Source organism: Bos mutus, chromosome 8, assembly GCF_027580195.1.
Source record: "Bos mutus isolate GX-2022 chromosome 8, NWIPB_WYAK_1.1, whole genome shotgun sequence".
Lineage (NCBI taxonomy): Eukaryota > Metazoa > Chordata > Mammalia > Artiodactyla > Bovidae > Bos > Bos mutus.
In genome coordinates this window covers 29733352-29756007 of record NC_091624.1, presented here as the reverse complement: position 1 = coordinate 29756007, position 22656 = coordinate 29733352, and the positions used below count along the sequence as shown (strand labels likewise).

Here is a 22656-nt window from a genome sequence, read left to right as displayed (position 1 = left end):
CAAGAGTCTTCTCCAATACCACAGTTCAAAAGCATCAATTCTTTGGTGCTCAGCTTTCTTTTTAGTCCAACTCTCACATCCATACATGACTACTGGAAAAACCATAGGCTTGACTAGACGAACCTTTGTTGGCATAGCAATGTCTCTGCTTTTTAATATGCTGTCTAGGTTGGTCATAACTTTCCTTCCAAGGAGTAAGCGTCTTTTAATTTCATGGCTGCAGTCACCATCTGCAGTGATTTTGGAGCCCCATAAAATAAAGTCAGCCACTGTTTCCCCATCTATTTGCCATTTAGGTCAAATCTAATCTTCAGTAAAATAAATCAGAACATTGATTTATTTAACCCTAACCCTAACCCCCGTCCCTGGGATTCTCCAGGCAAGAACACTGGAGTGGGTTGCCATTTTCTTCTCCAATGCATGAAAGTGAAAAGTGAAAGTGAAGTCGCTCAGTTGTATCTGACTTTTAGCGACCCCATGGACTGCAGCCTACCAGGCTCCTCCATCCATGGGATTTTCCAGGCAAGAGTACTGGAGTGGGGTGCCATTGCCTTCTCCGGGAAAGTCATCGTTAAGTATACTTATATCAGCAAAATTTTTAAATGTTTGAGTTTTCTATTGAGGTATAATTGACATATGACATTATATTAGTTTCAGGTACACAACATAATGGTTTAATATTTGTACATGTTGCAAAATAATCACCACTGTAAGTCTAGTTAATATCCATCACCATATATGTTACAAAATTTTTTTTTAATATTTATGGTGAGATCTACTGTCTTAGCAACTTTCAAATAGGCAATACAGTATTATTAACTATAGTCACCAGGCTGTGTATTATATCCCCATAACTTATTTATAGCTAGATGTTTTTACCTTTTGACCTGATCACCCTACATCTAGTTCACCCACTGCTGCCCGCCCCTTTGGCAACCACCAATATATTGTTTATCTGTAAATACATTGCGTGCTTAGTCGTTTCCAACTCTTAGCAACCCCATGGACTGCAGCCCACCAGGCTCCTCTGTCCATGGGATTTACCAGGAAAGAATACCGGAGTGGGTTGCCATTTCCTCCTCCAGTGGATCTTCCCAACCCAGGAATCGAACCCAGATCTCCATTTCTGCAGGCAGATTCTTTACTACTGCCACCAGGGAAGCCTAAATTCAATAAATGGTAACAAAAAAGTGTCCTTATGATACATGTCTCGTAACTCTACATAGGATGGAGACAGAATAGTTTGAGAACTGGGCCTCTGAAACTGGAATCAAAGACCGAAATGCCTACAGTCAAGGCAGATTAGTGTGCATGTTAAGTCACTTTAGTCACGTCCAACTCTACAGCACTGTGGACTTCACCCGCCAGGCTCTTCTGTCCATGGGGATTCTCCAGGCAAGAATACTGGAGTGGGTCGCCATGCCCTCCTCCAGGGGATCTTCCCGACCCAGGGATCAAACTCATGTCTCATATCATCTATATTGGCAGGTAGGTTCTTTACCACTAGCACCACCTGGGGAGCCCCAAGGCAGACAAGTAATATAAATTAATGAAGTAGGCCAGGCACCTTAATCTGTATTGTTTCAAAACAAGCACATAGTAGGTGTAATTTCTATTTCCACAAATACACTCTTGAACCTTTGGCTCTCTTGATTCAGCTTTTATTTTCCTCCTATGCTCTCAACTCTGTTTGGAGTTTTTTTTAACATTTATTTTTATTTATTTGGCTGTGCCAGATCTTTAGGTGTGACATGCGAGATCTATCAATAGTTCCCTAACCAGGAATTGAACCTGGGCCCCCTGAACTGGGAGCTCAGAGTCTTAGCCTCTGGGCCACCATAAAAGTCCTTCGACTTTGTTTCAAGGAAAACAACACTACAAGCACACTAATGAAAGGCAGACACTCAGTCACACGACTGGAGACACAGAAAATGGTGGAGAACATGACAAAATAACAACTACCCCCGACCTCAGCTCCAGCTGACTGTTACCCTATGGAGATTCTGGCCCACCTGGCAAGTTGTGATTTTTTTTTTCAACTATTGTAAGAAATCCAGTTTCTAATGTGAAATTTCTCAATTTTTATTAAAAAAAAATTTATTTGAATGACAGCTAGAAAATAAAGCCACTAACTCAAAAAGCATTTTAACAAAGCATAGACTAAATAATCCTAAAGGAAATCAGTCCTAAATAGTCATTGGAAGGACTAATGCTGAAGCTGAAACTCCAATACTGTGGCCACCTGATGTGAAGAACTGACTCATTGGAAAAGACCCTGATGCTGGGAAAGATTGAAGGCCAGAGGAGAAGGGGATGACAGAGGATGAGATGGTTGGATGGCATCACCGACTCTATGGACATGAGTTTGAGCAGGCTCTGGCAATTGGTGATGGATAGGGAAGCCTGGCGTGCTGCAGTCTATTGGGTCTCGAAGAGTCAGACACGACTGGGCGACTGAACTGAATTGAACTGAGACTAAATAATGCAATCTCTAATCTTCCTTTGGACAATTTCCAGGGATCTTAAATGGTTTTACAGTCTTCTCTACTTCCCCTTGTATTCCTGGAGAGTGGGCCCACAGAGCATCTCATGCTGCTGTCCCACCTTCCCTAGACAGAATGTCACACTTCAAGTAAGCAGAATTTGAAGAACAAGGTTCAAGTACTGTGACACAATTATGAGGCACATCTCTGTTCTGAGCTGTGAGTGAGAAGGATGTGGCAGTGAAGCCTAGCTGTCCTGTCTCCTGGTCTCTCCCTTCCCTACCCTTTCCCCCCTTTTTCCTCCCCTTCCTTTCCTTTTGCCTCTCTCTCTCCCTCTGACTGCAGCCAGCTGACCACGCTGGCTGGAGGAAGATGCCTTCCCACCAGGTAGCAGATATAAAAATTACCCCTGGGCTCATCCAGGAGCAAGCCTCCTGAGGCCAAAAATGGGACAACTTCTTGAGGAAACATATTAATCTTGAATTTTTTATTTTCCTCTAAAGCAGGGATCCTTACTTTTTTCAGTGCCATGAACTACAATGGCAGTCTATAGATGGCTACAGCCTCCTTCTCCAAATAATGTTTTTAAATGCAAGAAATAAAACACATAAAATTATAATGAAAACCAATTGTCATAAAGTTACAGCAATATTTTCTAAATATGATGTACTATAACATTAAAATACATCTAAATCTGATGTATTCTTCTTTATGAACATATTAAACAATAAGAACTAGTGGAGGCACTAAGAACTATAAGAATACTGAGCAATGCACCAATGATTTTCTACAAAAACTCTAAGGTGATACGAAAATATTTCAACTTCTATCGATAACTAAGTCACAAGTACAGCCAGTATTAACTATGATCTTGCCTACATTCAAATGAAAAGAAATGCTGCATTTTCATTAGAAAAAATGAAGATGTTTTCTTTCTCCATTCAAGTTCATCAGCCCTCTAAATTCTGTGAACCTCAGGCTATGAACCCTTGATACTAAAAAGATGATCTGGACCAAAAGTCTGGGGTAGTGTGGCTCCCCACTCAAGTGCTCTTGCTTGGAAAATCCCATGGACGGAGGAGCCTGGTGGGCTGCAGTCCATGGGGTCGCTAGAGTCCGACACGACTGAGCAACTTCCCTTTCATTTTTCACTTGCATGCATTGGAGAAGGAAATGGCAACCCACTCCAGTGTTCTTGCCTGGAGAATCCCAGGGACGGGGGAGCCTGGTGGGCTGCCGTCTATGGGGTCGCACAGAGTCGGACACGACTGAAGTGACTTAGCAGCAGCAGCAGCAGTGCTCCTCAGATTACCAGGGTTAAAATGCAGATTCCTATTCAGTGTGTGTGTGCACCTGATATTCTGCATTTCTAACAAGCCCCAGGTAATGCTGATATTCTGATCCAGGAACCACACATTGCAGAGAAAAGGTTCTGAGGCTTATTATGGGAGACCTCAGTCTGGAATGGAGGTAAGAATCAGAGACACACAGATGGTGTTCCGTGACCCTGGGAGGTCCCAGGGATGGCTTCATCCTAAAGGGACATGTTTTGTTTTACCACATGCTTCAGTATCTAGTGACAGAAAGGGAACTTAGAGATCCTGAGTTGCTGGGCGCCCTCAGTTTCCCAAAGTACAGAGTGGCAGCTACTGATCAGCTAAACCACTGACCCTTGACAAGTCCCAGTCCTCAAAATATATGCACAAGCACACACACCCATTCACAGAAAACAAAAAGTACTCACAAGTTGTAAACATGACTCAACAAGACTGCAAAGCTTAAGTGATCATGCAAAAGGAAAAAACTCACTAAAGTCTCTGAAAGTATTGACATATGTATCTTTGCCATTTTCCCGAGAGCACAGAAAATATATATAAATTAAAAATATGTAAAATATATAAACATATACTAACAATTATACACATATAATATATAACTCTTCTCTAAACTAGGTTTTATTCTTTAGGCAAACTCAGCTTTCACTAACTTCTAGTGCCCCTGTACTTTTACTTATATATGGAATATATTTTAAAAATACTAAAACAACAGGAAAAAGTACAAGTTAACAAACGTCACTGCTATTAGCAGTAAAATAGCCAAAAGTAAGCAAAGTAGCAAGTATATTAAACTAGTTTTCCTTGTTCCACTAGAATGGTTTTTATTACTTTTTTTTTTTTTTTTAAAAAAAAGAAATCTGGAGACCTGATGCACTGGGCTATTCTTCTTCAGCCTCTCTGAAGTTCGTGGATCCCTTTTGCACCACCTCTCTGCATCCAGCATTCTCAGCTAAACTTAATTCAAAGCCCAGATTGGCATTCCCATCAACCCACCCTAGTTCTGTAGAGGAGAGCAGAACTTGCACGTTTCAACCCAGCTACAAAAATCTGCCTGCACTGTCGAAGACCCAGGTTCAATCCCTGGGTCAGGAATATCTCCTGGAGAAGGAAATGGCAACCCACTCCAGTATTCTTGCGTGGAGAATCCCATGGACAGAGCAGCCTGGCGGGCCACAGTCCATGCGATCACACTGAGTCGGACAGGAGGAAGCTAGCCACAGCACACAGGACTGCTGGACTGCTCATAGGGTGCCCTCTGCTGGCCACATATGGAAACAAGGGAAGGAAAGCTTTCCACGCTGATTTAAAAAAAGGCGGGGGCCGGTCATGTAAGACCAAGCATTTGAGGTGACTGCATAAGAAAAATACTTAAATAAGAACCCCATTCCGGGAGGGATGTTCAAGACGGAGGAGAATATGTATACCTATGGCTGCTTCATTTTGATGTTTGACAGAAGATAACAAAATTCTGTAAAGCAATTATCCTTCAATTAAATAAATAAATAAAAGGACCCCATCCCGAGGCATCCTGGCTATTGAAACAAAAGACCAACCATAGTAAGACTAGAAAAACACAAAAGCATCTTCCTTTAAGAATTCTAAAAATGAAAATGAGAAAAAACAATTTTGGAAGAAAACAAACCTTGTTTAAGCTTAACATTGAAAAAAAAAAAAATGAGTTGGAGTTAACATTTTCCAAGTCTTAGTACTTTTGGTCCCTGGATTTCATTTGATGATGATGCAAGAAAAGGTGGTTACACTGTTTGGGAGCCCCAAGGTAATATTCGAGAAGCCTTTAAAAGTAAATTGAAACAATAAGGAACTCCTACAATTCAAAAACACAAACAAAACCCAAACAACCCAATTCAAAATGGGCAAAGGATTTGAACAGACATTTCTCCAAAGAATATGTACAAAGGGCCAACAAGCACACGAGAAGACACTCCACATCACTAATCACCAGGGAAATGCAAATCAAACCTACAGTATCACTTCACACCCATTGAACAGAGGAGCCCAGCAGGCTACAGTCCATGGGTTCACAAGAGTCAGACACGACTTAGCGACTAAACCACCACCACCTCCTACTACTGCTACCAAAAAGAGCAAATAACAAGTGAGGATGTGGATAAATAGGAACCCCCTCACTGTGGCTGGGAATACAAAATGGTCTCTGTGTTACTGTGAAAAATGATGAGGCTTGGAGAGCTTCCAACACATTAATGTGCCAGGAGGGGTTATGAAAGCTCCAAACCATTTCCAATATACCTTGTCCTATGTACTTCTTCCCTTTGGCTATTCCTGAGTCAAATGCTTTATAATAAACTGGCAATAGAGAGTAAAGCACTTCCCTGAGCTCTGTGAGCCATTCCAGCAAATTACTGAACCCAAGGAAGCGGGTATGAAGACTCCAGCTTTCTGGTCAGTTAGTCAGAAGCACTAGTCACAACCTGAGACTTGGGACTGGCATCTGAAGTAGGGGGAATCTTGGGGGACTGGGCCCTTAACCTGGGGGGTCTGTGTGAAATATGGGTGGAGACAGAATTTAACTGTAGGACCCCTTGTTGGCATCCAGAGAGTTGAAGAATTGCTTAATGTGAGGGAAAGTCCCTACACATTTGGTGTCAGAAGTGTTTTATGTGTAGAAGAAACAGGTTTCCTTTTACCATCCAAGAGCTGAATGCAGGGTCTCAAAGAAATATTTGTACACCCACGTTAATAGCAGCATTATACACAAATAGCCAAGAGGTAGAAGCAGCCCAAGAGTTCACTGACAGATGAATAGATAAACAAAATGTGGTATATCCATATGAGGGAACATTACTCAGTCTTAAGAAGAAAGGAAATTCTGACATATGCTGCAACATGGATGAACCTTGAGGACATTATCCTAAGTGAAATAAGCTAGCTGAGAGATAAATACTGTGTGATTCTACTTTTATGCGGTATCTATAGTAGTCAAATTCATAGAGACAGAAAACAGAATGGTGGTTGCCAAGGGCTGGGGAAAGGGAGGAATGGGGAGTCATTGTCTAATGGGTATAGAGTTTTGGTTTTGCAAGATGAGAAGGTTCTGGAGATTGGCTACACAACACTGTCAATATACTTAACACTACTAAACTGTACACTTAGAAATGGTTACGCTGATAATTGTATGTTATGTGTATTTTACAATTAATTTTTTTAATTAAACATGTCAACACAGTCATTCCTTCATTTGCTGCCCTGTCCATCTGGTTCAGCTTCTATAAACTTAGAAAGTCAGAGCTGGCAGGGATTTGGGAATATTGTTCCATTGTACAGATTAAAAAATGGAGGCAACCATGGCAAGGTGACTTGTGGAGCTCTCAGTGAGTCAGCAGTGAAGACAAGACTGAAAAGAAGGGCCCCTGATTCCCAGAGTGGGGCCTTACCTTGCACCACAACCCCTGTGAGGACAGTCCATTTCTAAATGGTGCCATACAGTGCGTGCATGCTCAGTCATGTCAGACTCTGCAACCCAGTGGACTCCTCTGTCCATGGGATTTCACAGGCAGGAATACTGGAGTGGGTTACCATTTCCTCCTCAGAGGATCCTTCTAACCCAGGGATCGAACCCACATCTCCTGTGCCTCCTGCTTTGGCAGGTGAATTCTTTACCACTGAGACACCTCGGAGGAGATGATAAGAACTGTCATCCGATCCGAGGTTGCTTCCCACGCACCATTGGTCTGGGAAGTCAGGCAAGCCCAGGAAAAAAAATATATACCTTGGTTAAAGTTGATGTGATCTGAATTTCAGAGTCCCCTGAACAAACCTGGGAGGAGAACAGGAGAGAAATATAACCTACTTAAATAATATAACCTACTTAAATGTTGACAGAGCACGCTGAGTATTGTTTTTCCATTGAGTTATTTTGTAATTTTTCCCAACATGAGTCATTTATTACCCTTCAAGGCAGACTGAATAAAATGACTTACTGTTTACTGCCTGCCTACAATAACATAACAGTATGAGGCATGCATATAAATTATTTTTTATTTTACTTTGATGGTTGTGAAGATACCAACATATAAGATCAAATCAAAGCTAACAACTTTACTGGCAGTTAAGTGGTTGATTTTACTAAAATGAAGACATGTCTGCTTAAACCAAAGAAATGTTCTCATTGGCACTTTGCTTTGGCTGGGATCTTTGAAATTAAGGCCAAGGTGCTGATAAGCACACTCACCAGCATTGGCCTTTGACCGCCCCGAAGCACTGTGGATACCTGGAAGAGTGCACAGGTGTGTGGGCCCCGCAAGTGCCATGAAACGATGCCTTTCACCAACTGTTTGAAAAGATTCACTTTCAGCTGGTAAGGCTTTGCCCGGGTACGTTTCTCAGGGTTGATGATGGCTCCTCGTGCAGCGCATGAGGTAGATTCACTTTGCATTTTGCAGACATTCCTGTTGTGCCTTAACCAGAAGGGCAAGTGCCACAGCCAAAACAGCTAGGAATATCCCCCCCTCCCCACAGTCTGCAAGCGACTCTGCAATTCTGCCCCAGGTTCTAGACCTTCAAATCTTGAGAGATGTTTTCTTCCTCCACAGGTTGTTTAGGCTTTAACTGGCTGCCTAGAGTTAAAAAGGAATATCTCAAGCCTCCTGCCATGCTGAAAGAAGGAAAAAAACAACAGTAAAAATAAATTCCATAGGTGGTACCATCAACAGTTATACTCTTGATAAAGATAATCAGCCTAATTTTTTTGATACTTTGGCTACTTATTTCTTTTTTCAAATTTTGTTGAAGTATAATTGATTTACAATGCAGTTGGCCTAATGCAGAGACATTACTTTGCCAACAAAGGTCCGGCTAGTCAAGGCTATGGTTTTTCCAGTGGTCATGTATGGATGCGAGAATTGGACTGTGAAGAAAGCTGAGCGCTGACGAATTGATGCTTTTGAACTGTGGTGTTGGAGAAGACTCTTGAGAGTCCCTTGGACTGCAAGGAGATCCAACCAGTCCATTCTGAAGGAGATCAGCCCTGGGATTTCTTTGGAAGGAATGGTGCTAAAGCTGAAACTCCAGTACTTTGGCCACCTCATGCGAAGAGTTGACTCACTGGAAAAGACTCTGATGCTGGGAGGGATTGGGGGCAGGAGGAGAAGGGGACAACAGAGGATGAGATGGCTGGATGGCATCACTGACTCAATGGACGTGAGTCTGAGTGAACTCCGGGAGTTGGTGATGGACAGGGAGGCCTGGCGTGCTGCGATTCATGGGGTCGCAGAGTCCGACACGACCAAGCGACTGAATTGAACTGAACTGGCCTAATGTGAAGGAAATTATCAAACCCCCTGTTTTACTTCCTCAAATATGTGGATTAATTGATGAGAATTAGCCCTCTTATTTACAAATCTTTGGCAGTAGAAAAAGAGCAGGTCAGATCTAATACATAAACTTGGAGAGAAATAAGCACCTGGTTATTATTGGAATAAACAATATACTATTATCCTAACAGAAGCAGAAGATATTAAGAAGAGATGGCAAGAATACACAGAAGAACTGTACAAAAAAGATCTTCACGACCCAGATAATCACGATGGTGTGATCACTGACCTAGAGCCAGATCCTGGAATGTGAAGTCAAGTGGGCCTTAGAAAGCATCACTACGAACAAAGCTAGTGGAGGTGATGGAATTCCAGTTGAGCTATTTCAAATCCTGAAAGATGATGCAATGAAAGTGCTGCACTCAATATGCCAGCAAATTTGGAAAACTCAGCAGTGGCCACAGGACTGGAAAAGGTCAGTTTTCATTCCAATCCCAAAGAAAGGCAACGCCAAAGAATGCTCAAACTACCGCACAATTGCACTCATCTCACATGCTAGTAAAGTAATGCTCAAAATTCTCCAAGCCAGGCTTCAGCAATATGTGAACCGTGAACTTCCTGATGTTCAAGCTGGTTTTAGAAAAGGCAGAGGAACCAGAGATCAAATTGCCAACATCTGCTGGATCATGGAAAAAGCAAGAGAGTTCCAGAAAAACATCTATTTGTGCTTTATTGACTATGCCAAAGCCTTTGACTGTGTGGATCACAATAAACTGTGGAAAATTCTGAAAGAGATGGGAATACCAGACCACCCGACCTGCCTCTTGAGAAATTTGTATGCAGGTCAGGAAGCAACAGTTAGAACTGGACCAGGAACAACAGACTGGTTCCAAATAGGAAAAGGAGTTCGTCAAGGCTGTATATTGTCACCCTGCTTATTTAACTTATATGCAGAGTACATCATGAGAAACGCTGGACTGGAAGAAGCACAAGCTGGAATCAAGATTGCCGGGAGAAATATCAGTCACCTCAGATATGCAGATGACACCACCCTTATGGCAGAAAGTGAAGAGGAACTAAAAAGCCTCTTGATGAAAGTGCAAGTGGAGAGTGAAAAAGTTGGCTTAAAGCTCAACATTCAGAAAACGAAGATCATGGCATCTGGTCCCACCACTTCATGGGAAATAGATGGAGAAACAGTGGAAACAGTGTCAGACTTTATTATTTTGGGCTCCAAAATCACTGCAGATGGTGACTGCAGCCATGAAATTAAAAGACGCTTACTCCTTGGAAGGAAAGTTATGACCAACCTAGATAGCATATTCAAAAGCAGAGACATTACTTTGCAACAAAGGTTCGTCTAGTCAAGGCTATGGTTTTTCCTGTGGTCATGTATGGATGTGAGAGTTGGACTGTGAAGAAGGCTGAGCGCTGAAGAATTGATGCTTTTGAACTGTGGTGTTGGAGAAGATTCTTGAGAGTCCCTTGGACTGCAAAGAGATCCAACCAGTCCATTCTGAAGGAGATCAGCCCTGGGATTTCTTTGGAAGGAATGATGCTAAAGCTGAAACTCCAGTACTTTGGCCACCTCATGCGAAGAGTTGACTCATTGGAAAAGACTCTGATGCTGGGAGGGTTTGGGGGCAGGAGGAGAAGGGGACGACAGAGGATGAGATGGCTGGATGGCATCACTGACTCGATGGATGTGAGTCTGAGTGAACTCCGGGAGTTGGTGATGGACAGGGTGGCCTGGGGTGCTTCGATTCGTGGGGTTGCAAAGAGTCGGACATGACTGAGCGACTGAACTGAACTGATTATCCTAAAATGATGTCCTACCTCTGAGACCCCAAAATGCCTTTCAAAAGTATCTCCCAACATCTTTAACACATGTGCTTTGATGGAGCACAGATTTAGTGAGGCCCATTCACAAAAGGAAGGCCACATGTAGGGTCTTTTCTGTGAGGAGGACACATGAATTAAATTCAGCTCTCGACTCTGAATTTTCATTACACACATCCCCATGAACCACATGAGCAAGTATGTCATAAAGAGATGAACTGAATATTTCAAGCAAAATTTATCCTAGGAATTGTAACATCAAAACACCTCCTATTCTTTCACTTATAACATATTAACCAGGCTTTTAAAATTCATGTTACTAAAATGAATTCATTTAAAAATCCCACTTACCAAATATTTAACCCTACAAAGTTTAACACAGAGAAAATGTAGTCTCCACCTACTAACATTCCAATGTAGGCCACGGATACATTCTGCAAAAAGAGAGGATTAGTGATCTTAGAAGTAAAGGATTTGGGGGGAAAACACATATATAAGGTGAAATCTGAAACAAAATATTTCAGTTACTTTTGAAAGAGATTTGCATATAATAGGAATTCATGGAATATTGAATATGTGAATAAAAACTATAACATATGGCTTTATAAAGAAAATGAAGTAAACTATAACACTATAATCACAGAACTGCATCATCTATACCTTCTTCCACATACTATACCAGAAAAAAGATGTAAGAGTTGGGTTGTAATCAGCTTTTCAGATCTCATCTCTTTATCATCACTGGGTAGGGAATTTTAATCATATTAGTCCTAAACGTAAACTGATTAAGACAGCTGACAAATTCTAAGCAGTACTCAGTCCAGGATATTCTCAATGGTCTTTGGGTAGCCAAAAGATAAGTCTACTGATGAAGCACTCATTCATCATAGAAGCTCATGTGAACAGAAACACAAAGCAACTGCAGAACAGAATTTAGAATACCTCACCCTCCGATTCATTAGTGTGTGTACTCAAATGCTGTACACACACAGCATATACACCAATCCCAGCGTTAATCACCTTATAACTGTGTGCAGATCTAGACTGAAAACAGTTCTTCATAAGGATTCCCTTAGTCAGCAGTATTCTCCCAGAAAATCAAAATGTAGATCACTCTGTATCTTGTCGCAGAAATTTGTAATTTTTTCAGCTATTTTACTTGGTTTTCCCATACCATCCCTTCCTTCCATTCCCAATTTAAAAGTTATAGAGGATGAGATGGTTGGATAGCATCATCAACTCAGTGGACATGAGTTTGAGCAAACTCCAGGAGACAGTGAAGGACAGGGAAGCCTGGTGTGCTGTAGTCCATGGCGTTGCAAAGAGTCAGACCCAACTGAGCAACAGAACAACAAGCTTTAAAGTAGCAGGCCTTCCCTCTGTCTTGTGGATTAAAAGATTAGAAAATGTAAGAAGGGATTACCCAGCCATAGCTGAAAATATCACAAGCCTCCGTTCTTACTATACCACGGATAATAACAATAAAATCAAACAGTCAATCCCCCAATTTGGTTGTTTATTTCAAGGCTTCAACCACTTACCTTGATGGCTCCAACCACCGCCGTTGTCAGGGCTGAATTGTAGTAGCTGCACAAAACTGTGGAGTACATCAGCAGAAACCTGGGACAAGGAAGCAAACACCTGAGTGGAGAGTCAGCTGTTTTAAACAAATAAAAAAGAAAAACATACTATGAAGATTTTATAACCTACATTTTAAAACACCTCCTTATTAACTTCAACTTTTTACAGGAAAATAGTCTAGTCGTGCATTAGCCAAACTTTCTACCTTAGGTGTCCTTTTCATTTTATCTGTGCATTTCCCGTCAGTGTTTCCACAAAAAGGGCATAAAGACAATAAGATTTTTTTAAATGATCTGAACTCTTTCACTTAACAGCTATGTTACAACAATGGTTTTCAATCCTCTCTGTGGATCAGAATCGCTTGATGCACTTTTAACACCATGATGCCTGACAGACAGTCTCCATCTGGTTTGAGGTGGGGCCCCAGACACGTGCTGTATCAAAGATCTGTGGATGATTATAACATGCAGCTAGTTTTGAGAAACACTGGTGTTACCAGGGAAAGCTGCTGAACGATTGCTAGCTTTGGACTAAGAAGATTTAGATAATGGGTTCCACATGCCTATAATACTCCTGTACTCTACTACCAAAGTTAATTCAACAGGTATTCAGCATTGACCAGTATGTCCGACACTGGTCAACAAAATGATTACAGAATCATGACCAGGCATCAGAGAAGAAAATATATATTCACATACACAGAAAAGAATGAAGAATCCAATCAAAAGTAAAGAAATACATTCATTTCATTCAAGTAGTAAAGAAAATTAGGTGTAACCCAAGTGGGGTGCAAAATTTCATCCACTGGAATCAGAGATTAAATGTTGAAAGAGGTTACCATCAAAACTGGTTAAGAATGAAACTGGAAAGATACAGAGAACATAAGATGTGTTGGATTTTAAAGCTAAATCCTAGCTTGGGAACTGTACTCTAAGAAAGGGCTCAGGCCCCGGGCATTAGGGAGACTCCCCCTGGGGCAATGTACCTACCAGTTTCAGGTCCAGGTCCAAATTTCTGATTGTTAACAATAGAATCTAGATCACTAATATGCAACACAATAACCGTTTTTGGCCTGAATATGTTCATTACCAGGAATGATAGAGAAAAAATATTAGAGATAATATATATCAAGTTTTTATACTAAGTTAAGGAATAAACTCAATTACAAATAAATTTTGTAATCTTCAGAATAATGTATGTCTTTGTTATTAAGGTAATTACAACAATTTTACAAGTGAGAGAATCCAACATCTTGACTTTTGTTGTTTGTATCTGAAATCTATATTAAATTTGCAATTTTCACTTGAAAAGAATACAAAAATCTAAGTCTGTACACAGTATTCTGATGTTTAAAAGGTGATTTACCACATTGCCAAGTTTGGTTTACTAGATTTCAAAGAGTTTCTAGGTTTATAAAACAACCTGGCCCATCAGCTTCTCTAGGGTTTCATAACACCTTGGAATTGCTAGGAAAATATCAGGTAAATTACATTTGTAAATTACATTTAAGATGTTTAATTTTTTTTTAATTCACTAAGTTATGAGACTGATTTACAGTAAGTTGTTTAGGAGATTTCAATCACTTAAACTTCACTTAAACCATTAACCAAATAATGAAAGTATTCTTATATTAATACAAAAGTTACTAATTTTATAAATAAAGCAAGAGTATTTATAAATTGGCTTAAGAAAATACAAGTTTTTTTTACAGTTTTAATAAATTCAACATTAATTTATAGACCCAGGCAGCTATAAATAATCCAAAGCATGCATAATAAAAAGATTAAAAAATCAACCCAATGTTGATTGTTGCCTGCTTTTCTGGGCCTGGGTAGTAAGAGCACATAAGCCACAGCATCTGCCCTGGAGGAGCTAAGAGTCTAATAAAATAGCAGAAATCACAACTCCTGGGAGGGACCCAACCCAGTTTCCAGGACACAGTAAAGCTTCCTGTAGACTTCCTAACCTGGACCACAGCGTTATACCCAAGACAACAAAGATGTTCTTTATGTTCCAGTTTTGTTTAAATTTCCTAATCCAGGGTTCCAAACGTGCAATGTTTTCTTCATTCCAAATTTTAGTGAAACCACCTTGGCCAATTTCCATCTACCATGAATGTGGGCCACCAGGACACTCACCCACCAGCTGGGCTGAGTGAGGGGAGGAGTCCCTGTCTCCAGCCTCCTGGGGGAATCCGAATTAGCAGCAGTTCTCCTAAGTGCCAGATGGCGTCTGATACAGGAACAGCCACTTTCTACAGACAGACAGGCTGCATTTCTTTTGTTGCTGTTGTTCAGTCATTAAGTCCTGCCTGATTCCTTGTGACCCCACGGAGTGCAGCACGCCAGGTTCCCTGTCTTTCACTATCTCCCGAAGTTTACTCAAACTCATGTCCATTGAGTCCGTAATGTCATCTAATCATCTCATCCTGTCGCCCCCTTCTCCTCCTGCCCTCAGTCTTCCCCAGTATCAGGGTCCTTTTCTAGCTTCATATCTGGTGGCCAAAGTAATGGAGCTTCAGCTTCAGTATCAGTCCTTCCAGTGACTATTCAGGGTTTATTTCCTTTAGGATTGACTGGTTTGATCTCCTTGCAGTTCAAGGGACTCTCAAGAATCTTCTCCAGCACCACAGTTCAAAAGCATCTGTTCTTCAGCACTCAGCCTTCTTTACGGTCCAACTCTCACATCCATATATGACTACTGGAAAAACCATAGCTTTGACTAGACAGACCTTTGTCACCAAAGTGATATCTCTGCTTTCTAATACACTGTCTAGGTTTGTCGTAACTTTTCTTCCACGGAGCAAGCGTCTTTTCATTTCATGGCTGCAGTCACCATCCACAGTGATTTTGGAGCCCAAGGAAACAAAGTCTGTCTCTGTTTCCATTGTTTCCCCATCTATTTGCCATGAAGTTATGGGACCAGATGCCATGATCTTAGTTTTCTGAATGTTGAGTTTTAAGACAGCTTTTCACTCTCCTCTTTCATCTTCATCAAGAGGCTCTTTAAAGAGTTCCTCTTTGCTTTCTGCCATTAGAGCAGTATCATCTGCATATCTGAGGTTGTTGATCTTTCTCCCGGCAATCTTGATTCCCACTTCTGATTCATGTAGCCCAGCATTTCACATGATGTACTCTGCATAGAAGTTAAATGAGCAGGGTGACAATATTCAGCTTTGATGTACCCCTTTCCCAATTTGGAACCAGTGTGTTGTACCATGTCCAATTATAACTGTTCCTTCTTGACCTGCATACAGGTTTCTCAGGAGACAGATAAGGTGGTCTGGTATTCCCATCTCTTTAAGAGTTTTCCACAGTTTGTTGTGATCAACACAGTGAAAGGCTTTAGGATAGTCAGTGAAGCAGATGTTTTTCTAGAATTCTCTTGCTTTTTCTATGATCCAACAAATGTTGGCAGAGAGAGTAACTATTATATAAAATGACTAGGCCCAAAGGAGTATATTAAAATTTTCTAAGAAATATAATAGTTTTCTATATGCAAAGGACCTATACAGTCCTTTGGCTAAGCCCAAGATTCTGAACTAAGAGATCCTCCATTAGCTCAGTGCAAAGGAAACCACTTTTAAAACCAAAAATGTCAATCTTCACATGATAGTTTTGATTTTAGCATCTATGAATTAATAAAATGAAAAGACATTTAAAAGCATTGCTGAATTCTCAGTAGCTTTCTGCCATTCCATACTTTTAAAATCATACTTATCATCTGTGTACATCTGAAAAATGATGGCACAGATACAAGATACATTTATTCAGACAACAGATACCAGCTGGTGTTTATAGGGCCCCGAGGGATGGAGGTGCTCATGTGGAAACCCCTGGACCAGAACCCCTGCTCAAAGGTTTCTTCCTGTTTCTGAAAAATAACACAAAAAATAACTGATTAACCCAAAGTTGGATGGCACACTCCTGGCAGTCACAAGCAGAACCTAAATGGCCTTGTTTACATCTTGTTGTTGATTGCTATTCCACGTACAAGCATATATAGAAATCCAACACAAATGTTCGAGTAATAAAAGGCCACTTTCACACTCCTTCCACCAATCACAATGATACCCAAGCACATTACTCTCTTATTCCAGATTTCAAAGAACTTCAAGTACTCTCATCTTGCCCAACTCTAGTAAGAACTCACTCTTACCCCAGACCACAGTGGTGTGCCAAGGAAGCCAAAGCCATGGGATAAATATGGCCCATTTTCCTGGAGCATTGAGTTCACACTAGGATGTACTTTGTTGGGCAATGATGGGGATATCTAAACTCTTTGAAGGTTCTGTCACTCCAGTGCCCAAGCAACCAGCAGAATTGTTTTGTCTTGGACCCTACATCTTGGCAGTATCAGTGAAGTTTCAAAGAATAGAACATTCTTTATACTGTCAGCAGGGAAAACAGATACACTTGTATTTCTATTAAGGAACATATTACTGCTTCAGTGAGATCAAAGAGGCTGCTGTGTGCATGCTCAGTTGCTTCAGTCGTGTCTGACTCTGTGCGAGCCTATGGACTGTAGCCTGCCAGGCTCCTCTGTCCATGAGATTCTCCAGGCAAGAATACTGGAGTGGGTTGCCATGCCCTCCTCCAGGGGATCTTCCCAACCCAGGGATCAAACCTGTGTCTCCTGTGTTGCAGGCGGACACAGGGACATTTAGGCCTTTACTGACTCAGCCACCAGGGAAGCCCATCAAAGAGGCTGCTATTGGGGCAGAAACAGAGTCAAATAATTGCCTCCAGGGCCTGGGGGCTGGTGCCAGCTGCTGGTGTGAACGAACCAGAACCTGTCACTTCTGGGCAAGATTAAAAAGACCGGCAGAGCTAGCTTTTTAAAATCTAGTTTGTCTACTTAAATTTCAGTCTTATTTTACCTTTGCCTGTGTTAAATTATCGTGGCTGCCACAATCCGGTTTACCTGCCTGATGCAATTTCATCATAAGCTTTATTTACAAATTCTTGGTTACAAATAGCATTCCTTAAAGCTGAATCCTTAACCCTAGCTCAAAAGAAAAATCTGCCCTTTTCATCATTCTGTTGGCTTCTTAATGTACATTTTCAAAGTGTTAAAAAGTTTTTAAATTACATTTTCAACTCTGGATAGAGGTTGGGTGGTCAGAAAAAGCAAGTTGGAAATGCAAACTTGAAAGCAGTGAAAATAAGAGAGAAACTGACAGAGAGTTTTCTGGAGTCAGGGTTGGAACGTGCACACATTAATCCTGTGGCTCCTTGAGCTTGAACCAAAGCGAAGGGACAGTCCGAGCCCAGTCCCAGCTGCTCTGAAAACCAAGGATGTGCTCAGAAGCTTACAAAGGTTTGTATTACTGCCAAGAAGGAAATGATCTGATCACAGTGTCTTCTGAGTGAGAAACTGTAAGAAAGCAGCATTCTGAAAAATGCACCATGAAAAAATAGATTTCTTCTAAATCAGTTTCAGACTTAAAACTGACTGAAGATGAAGTACACATAATAGAAGAAATAATAAAAAGGCAGAGGAACCAGAGATCAAATTGCCAACATCCACTGGATCATCGAAAAACCAAGAGAGTTTCAGAAAAACATCTATCTCTGCTTTATTGACTATGCCAAAGCCTTTCACTGTGTGGATCACAATAAACTGTGGAAAATTCTGAAAGAGATGGGAATACCAGACCACCTGACCTGCCTCTTGAGAAATCTGTATGCAGGTCAGGAAGCAACAGTTAGAACTGGACATGGAACAACAGACTGGTTCCAGATAGGAAAAGGAGTACATCAAGGCTGTATATTGTCACCCTGTTTATTTAACTTATATGCAGAGTACATCATGAGATGTGCTGGGCTGGAAGAAGCACAAGCTGGAATCAAGATTGCCAGGAGAAATATCAATAACCTCAGATATGCAGATGACACCACCCTTATGGCAGAAAGTGAAGAAGAACTAAAGAGCCTCTTGATGAAAGTAAAAGAGGAGAGTGAAAAAGCTGGCTTAAAGCTCAACATTCAGAAAACTAAGATCATGGCATCCAGTCCCATCACTTCACGGCAAATAGACGGGGAAACAGTGGAAACAGTGGCTGACTTTATTTTTCTGGGCTCCAAAATCACTGCAGATGGTGATTGCAGCCATGAAATTAAAAGATGCTTACTCCTTGGAAGGAAAGTTATGACCAACCTAGACAGCATATTAAAAAGCAGAGATATTACTTTGCCAACAAAGGTCCGTCTAGTCAAGGCTATGGTTTTTCCAGTAGTCATGCATGGATATAACAGTTGGACTATAAAGAAGGCTAAGCACCAAAGAATTGATGCTTTTGAGCTGTGGTGTTGGAGAAGACTCTCCATTCTAAAGGAGGTCAGTCCTGGGTGTTCATTGGAAGGACTGATGTTGAAGCTGAAACTCCAATACTTTGGCCACCTGATGTGAAGAGCTGACTCATGTGAAAAGACCCTGATGCTGGGAAAGATTGAGGGCAGGAGGAGAAGGGTACAACAGAGGATAAGATGGTTGGATGGCATCACCGACTCGGTGGACATGGGTTTGGGTGGACTCCGGGAGTTGGTGATGGACAGGGAGGCCTGGCGTGCTGTGGTTCATGGGGTCCCAGAGTCAGACACGACTGAGCGACTGAACTGAACTGAATCATAAGTGATTTGATTTAGGTCATACGTGAATTGCCTAGTGGTTTGATTAGATCTGATAGAGTACCTGAAGAACTATGGATGGAGGTTCACAATATTGTACAGGAGGCGGTGACCAAAACCATCTGCAAGAAAAAGAAATGCAATAAAGCAAAATGACTGAAGAGATCTTACAAATACTGGGGAAAAGAAGAAAAGTGAAAGGGAAAGGAGAAACGGAGAGATATACCCAACTGAATACAGAATTCCAAAGAATAGCAAGGAGAGATAAGAAAGCCTTCATAAGTGAACAATGCAAAGAAATAGAGGGAAAAAACAGAATGGAAAAGACTAGAGATCTTCTCAAGAAAATAGGAGATAGATGCAAAGATGGGGAAAATATAGGACAGAACTGGTATGGACCTAACAGAAGCAGAAGAGATTAAGTAGAGGTGGCAAGAATACACAGAAGAACTGTACAAAAAGGTCCTAATGACCCGGATAACCATGATGGTGTGGTTATCCAGTTGGCACTCATCTAGAGCCAACATCCTGGAGTGTGAAGTCAAGTGGGCCTTAGGAAGCATTACTACGAACAAAGCCAATGAAGGTGATGGAATTCTAGCTGAGTTATTTCAATTCTAAAAGATAATGCTGTTAAAATGCTGCACCCAATATGCCAGCAAATTTGGAAAACTCGGTAGTAGTCATACAACTGGAAAACATCTGTTTTCACTCCAATCCGAAAGAAAGGTACTGCCAAAGAATGTTCAAACTACTGCACAATTGCACTATTCTCGCCTGCTAGCAAGGTAATGCTAAAAATCCTTCAAGCTAGGCTTCAACAGTATGTGAACTAAGAACTTCCAAATGCTCAAGCTGGATTTAGAAAAGGCAGAGGAACCAGAGATCAAATTGCCAACATCTGTTGGATCATAGGAAAAGGAAGCGAATTCCAGAAAAACATCTACTTCTGCCTCGCTTTCTATGTTAAAGCCTTTGATTGTGTGGATTACAACAAACCATGGAAAATTCTTAAAGAGATGAGAATACCAGATCACCTTACCTGCCTCCTGAGAAACCTGTATGCAGGTCAAGAAGCAACAGTTAGAACCAGACATGGAACAACAGACTGGTTCCAAATTGGGAAAGGAGTACATCAAAGCTGTATATTGTAACTCTCGTATTTAACTTCTATGAAATGCCAGGATGGATGAGGCACAAGCTAGAATCAGAATTGCTGGGAAAAACATCAATAACCTCAGATATGCAGATGACACCACCCTTATGGCAGAAAGCGAAGAGGAACTAAAGAGCCTCCTGATGAAAGTGAAAGAGAAGGGTGGAAAAGCTGACTTAAAACTCAAGACTCAAAAAACTAAGATCATGGCATCTGGTCCCATCACTTCATGGCAAATAGATGGGGAAACAATGGAAACAGTGACAGACTTTATTTTCTTGGGTTACAAAATCACTGCAGGTGACTGCATCCATGAAATTAAAAGATGCTTGCTCCTTGGAAGAAAAGCTATGACAAACTTAGACAGCATATTAAAAGGCAGAGACATTACTTTGCCAACAAAGATCCGTATAGTCAAAGCTATGGTTTTTCAAGTAGTCATGTATGGATATGAGAGTTGGACCATAAAGAAAGCTGAGCACCAAAGACTTGATGCTTTTGAACTGTAATGTTGGAGAAGACTCTTGAGAGTCCCTTGGACTGCAAGGAGATCAAACCAGTCAATCCTAAAGGAAATCGTATATTCACTGGAAGGACTGATACTGAAGCTGAAGCTCCAAATCTCTGGTCACCTGACGTGAAGAGCTAACTCATTAGAAAAGACACTGATGCTGGGAAATCTTGATGGCAGGAGGAGAAGGGGAATGACAGAGGCCAAGATGGTTCCATGGCATCACCGACTCATCAGATATGAGTTTGAGCAAGGTCCACAAGTTGGTGATGGACAGGGGAAACCTGGCATGCTGCAGTCCATGGGTCATAAAGAGTTGGACACAACTGAGTGACTGAATGACAACAACAAAATGCAGAGTACATCATGCTGGATGAATCACAAGCTGGAATCAGGATGCCAGGAGAAATATCAATAACCTTAGATATGCAGATGATACCACTCTAATGGCAGAAAGCAAAAAGGAACTAAAGAGCCCCTTGATAAACATGAAAGAGGAGAGTGAAAAAGCTGGATTAAAACTCCACATTCAAAAAATGAAGATCATGGCCTCTGTTCCCACCACTTCATGGGAAATAGATGGGGAAAAAATGGAAACATGACAGGTTTTATTTTCTTGGCATTCAAAGTCACTGCAGACTATGACTGTAGACACAGAATTAAAAGACACTTACTCCTTGGAAGAAAAGCTATGATAAACCCAGACAGCATATTAAAAAGCAGAGACATCACTTTGCTGAGAAAGGTCCATATAGTCAAAACATAGTTTTTCTTCAGTAGTCATATACAGATGTGAAAGTTGGACCATAAAGAAAGCTGAGCATCAAAGAACTGATGCTTTCAAACTGTAGTGCTAGAGAAGACTCTTGAGAGTTTCCCTGGACAACAAGGAGATCAAACCAATCAATCCTAAAGGAAGTCAATCTTGAATATTCACTGGAAGGACTAACGCTAAAGCTGAAGCTCCAATACTTTGGCCACCTGATGTGAAGAGCTGACTCACTGGAAAAGAACTTGGTGCTGGGAAAGACTGAGGCAGGAGGAGAAGGAGCCAACAGAGGATGAGATGATTGGATGGCAGCACCAACTCAATGGACATGAGTTTGAGGAATCCACAATTCACAGAACTTTATAAATCAGCTATGTAACCTCATTGTTCTTGTTTTAAAGATAAGGAAATTGAGGCTCAAAGAGAGTAAATAACTAGTCCACGGACTCAGAACTAAAAAGCGGCAAAGCCAGGATTCAAATCCATCTGATTCCAGGGGAGAGGCACCGAACTGTTAGATTGATGCCATGAATTAATGTCCTCAAAAGACCCCCTTTAAAAACTGTTGCTTAGTCACCAAATCTTATCTGACTCTTTTGCAACCCCATGGACTGTAGCCTGCCAGGCTCTTCTGTCCATTGGATTTCCCAGGCAAGAATACTGCAGTGGGTTGCAGTATTCTTCTCCAAAAAACTGGAACTCACCTAATTTTCATCTTTAAAGTTGTAGAATCTGAAATATTGTTTTTATTACTTACTGATTTATTTTTAATTACTATGCCTTTATTGAGCTTCCCTGGTGGCTCAGATGGTAAAGCCTTTATTAGATTTTACTTGCAAAATGACTACTCATAAAATAACAATTAAGAACATTTATCAAGAGCGTCTTTGTTTTCTAGGAAGCACACTGTTAACTGGAAAAAAATGTATAGAGTTGTAGACAGATGGGGTCAAGATTTTGACAAAGAAGCCCCAGAAGCTGCCAACTCACATCTAGGCACTGCCTACCCCACCACTCAATGAAGACAGCTGACATCAAAGGGTTTGTTTCTTGATTTTCT

At 41.1% G+C, this 22656-nt stretch overlaps 1 protein-coding gene across 7 annotated transcripts in view; it reads right to left on the bottom strand.

Moving 5' to 3' along the window:
* Positions 1 to 2089: 2089 nt before the first annotated feature.
* SLC35D2 (solute carrier family 35 member D2) overlaps positions 2090 to 22656 on the bottom strand; it is a 64938-nt gene continuing 44371 nt past the window's right edge. For 2 of the 7 annotated variants that reach the window (XM_070375314.1, XM_070375313.1), the window contains 5 exons: positions 19225 to 19282; positions 16316 to 16404; positions 12492 to 12570; positions 11302 to 11384; positions 2090 to 8453 (listed from right to left, as the gene is read on the bottom strand). In XM_070375314.1, coding sequence (XP_070231415.1) covers positions 8351 to 8453; positions 11302 to 11384; positions 12492 to 12570; positions 16316 to 16404; positions 19225 to 19282 — 412 coding nt within the window. In that variant the 3' untranslated portion in view covers positions 2090 to 8350. The remainder of the gene's footprint in view (positions 8454 to 11301; positions 11385 to 12491; positions 12571 to 16315; positions 16405 to 19224; positions 19283 to 22656) is intronic. The other 5 variants (XM_070375319.1, XM_070375318.1, XM_070375316.1 and 2 more) reach the window with 4 other exon arrangements.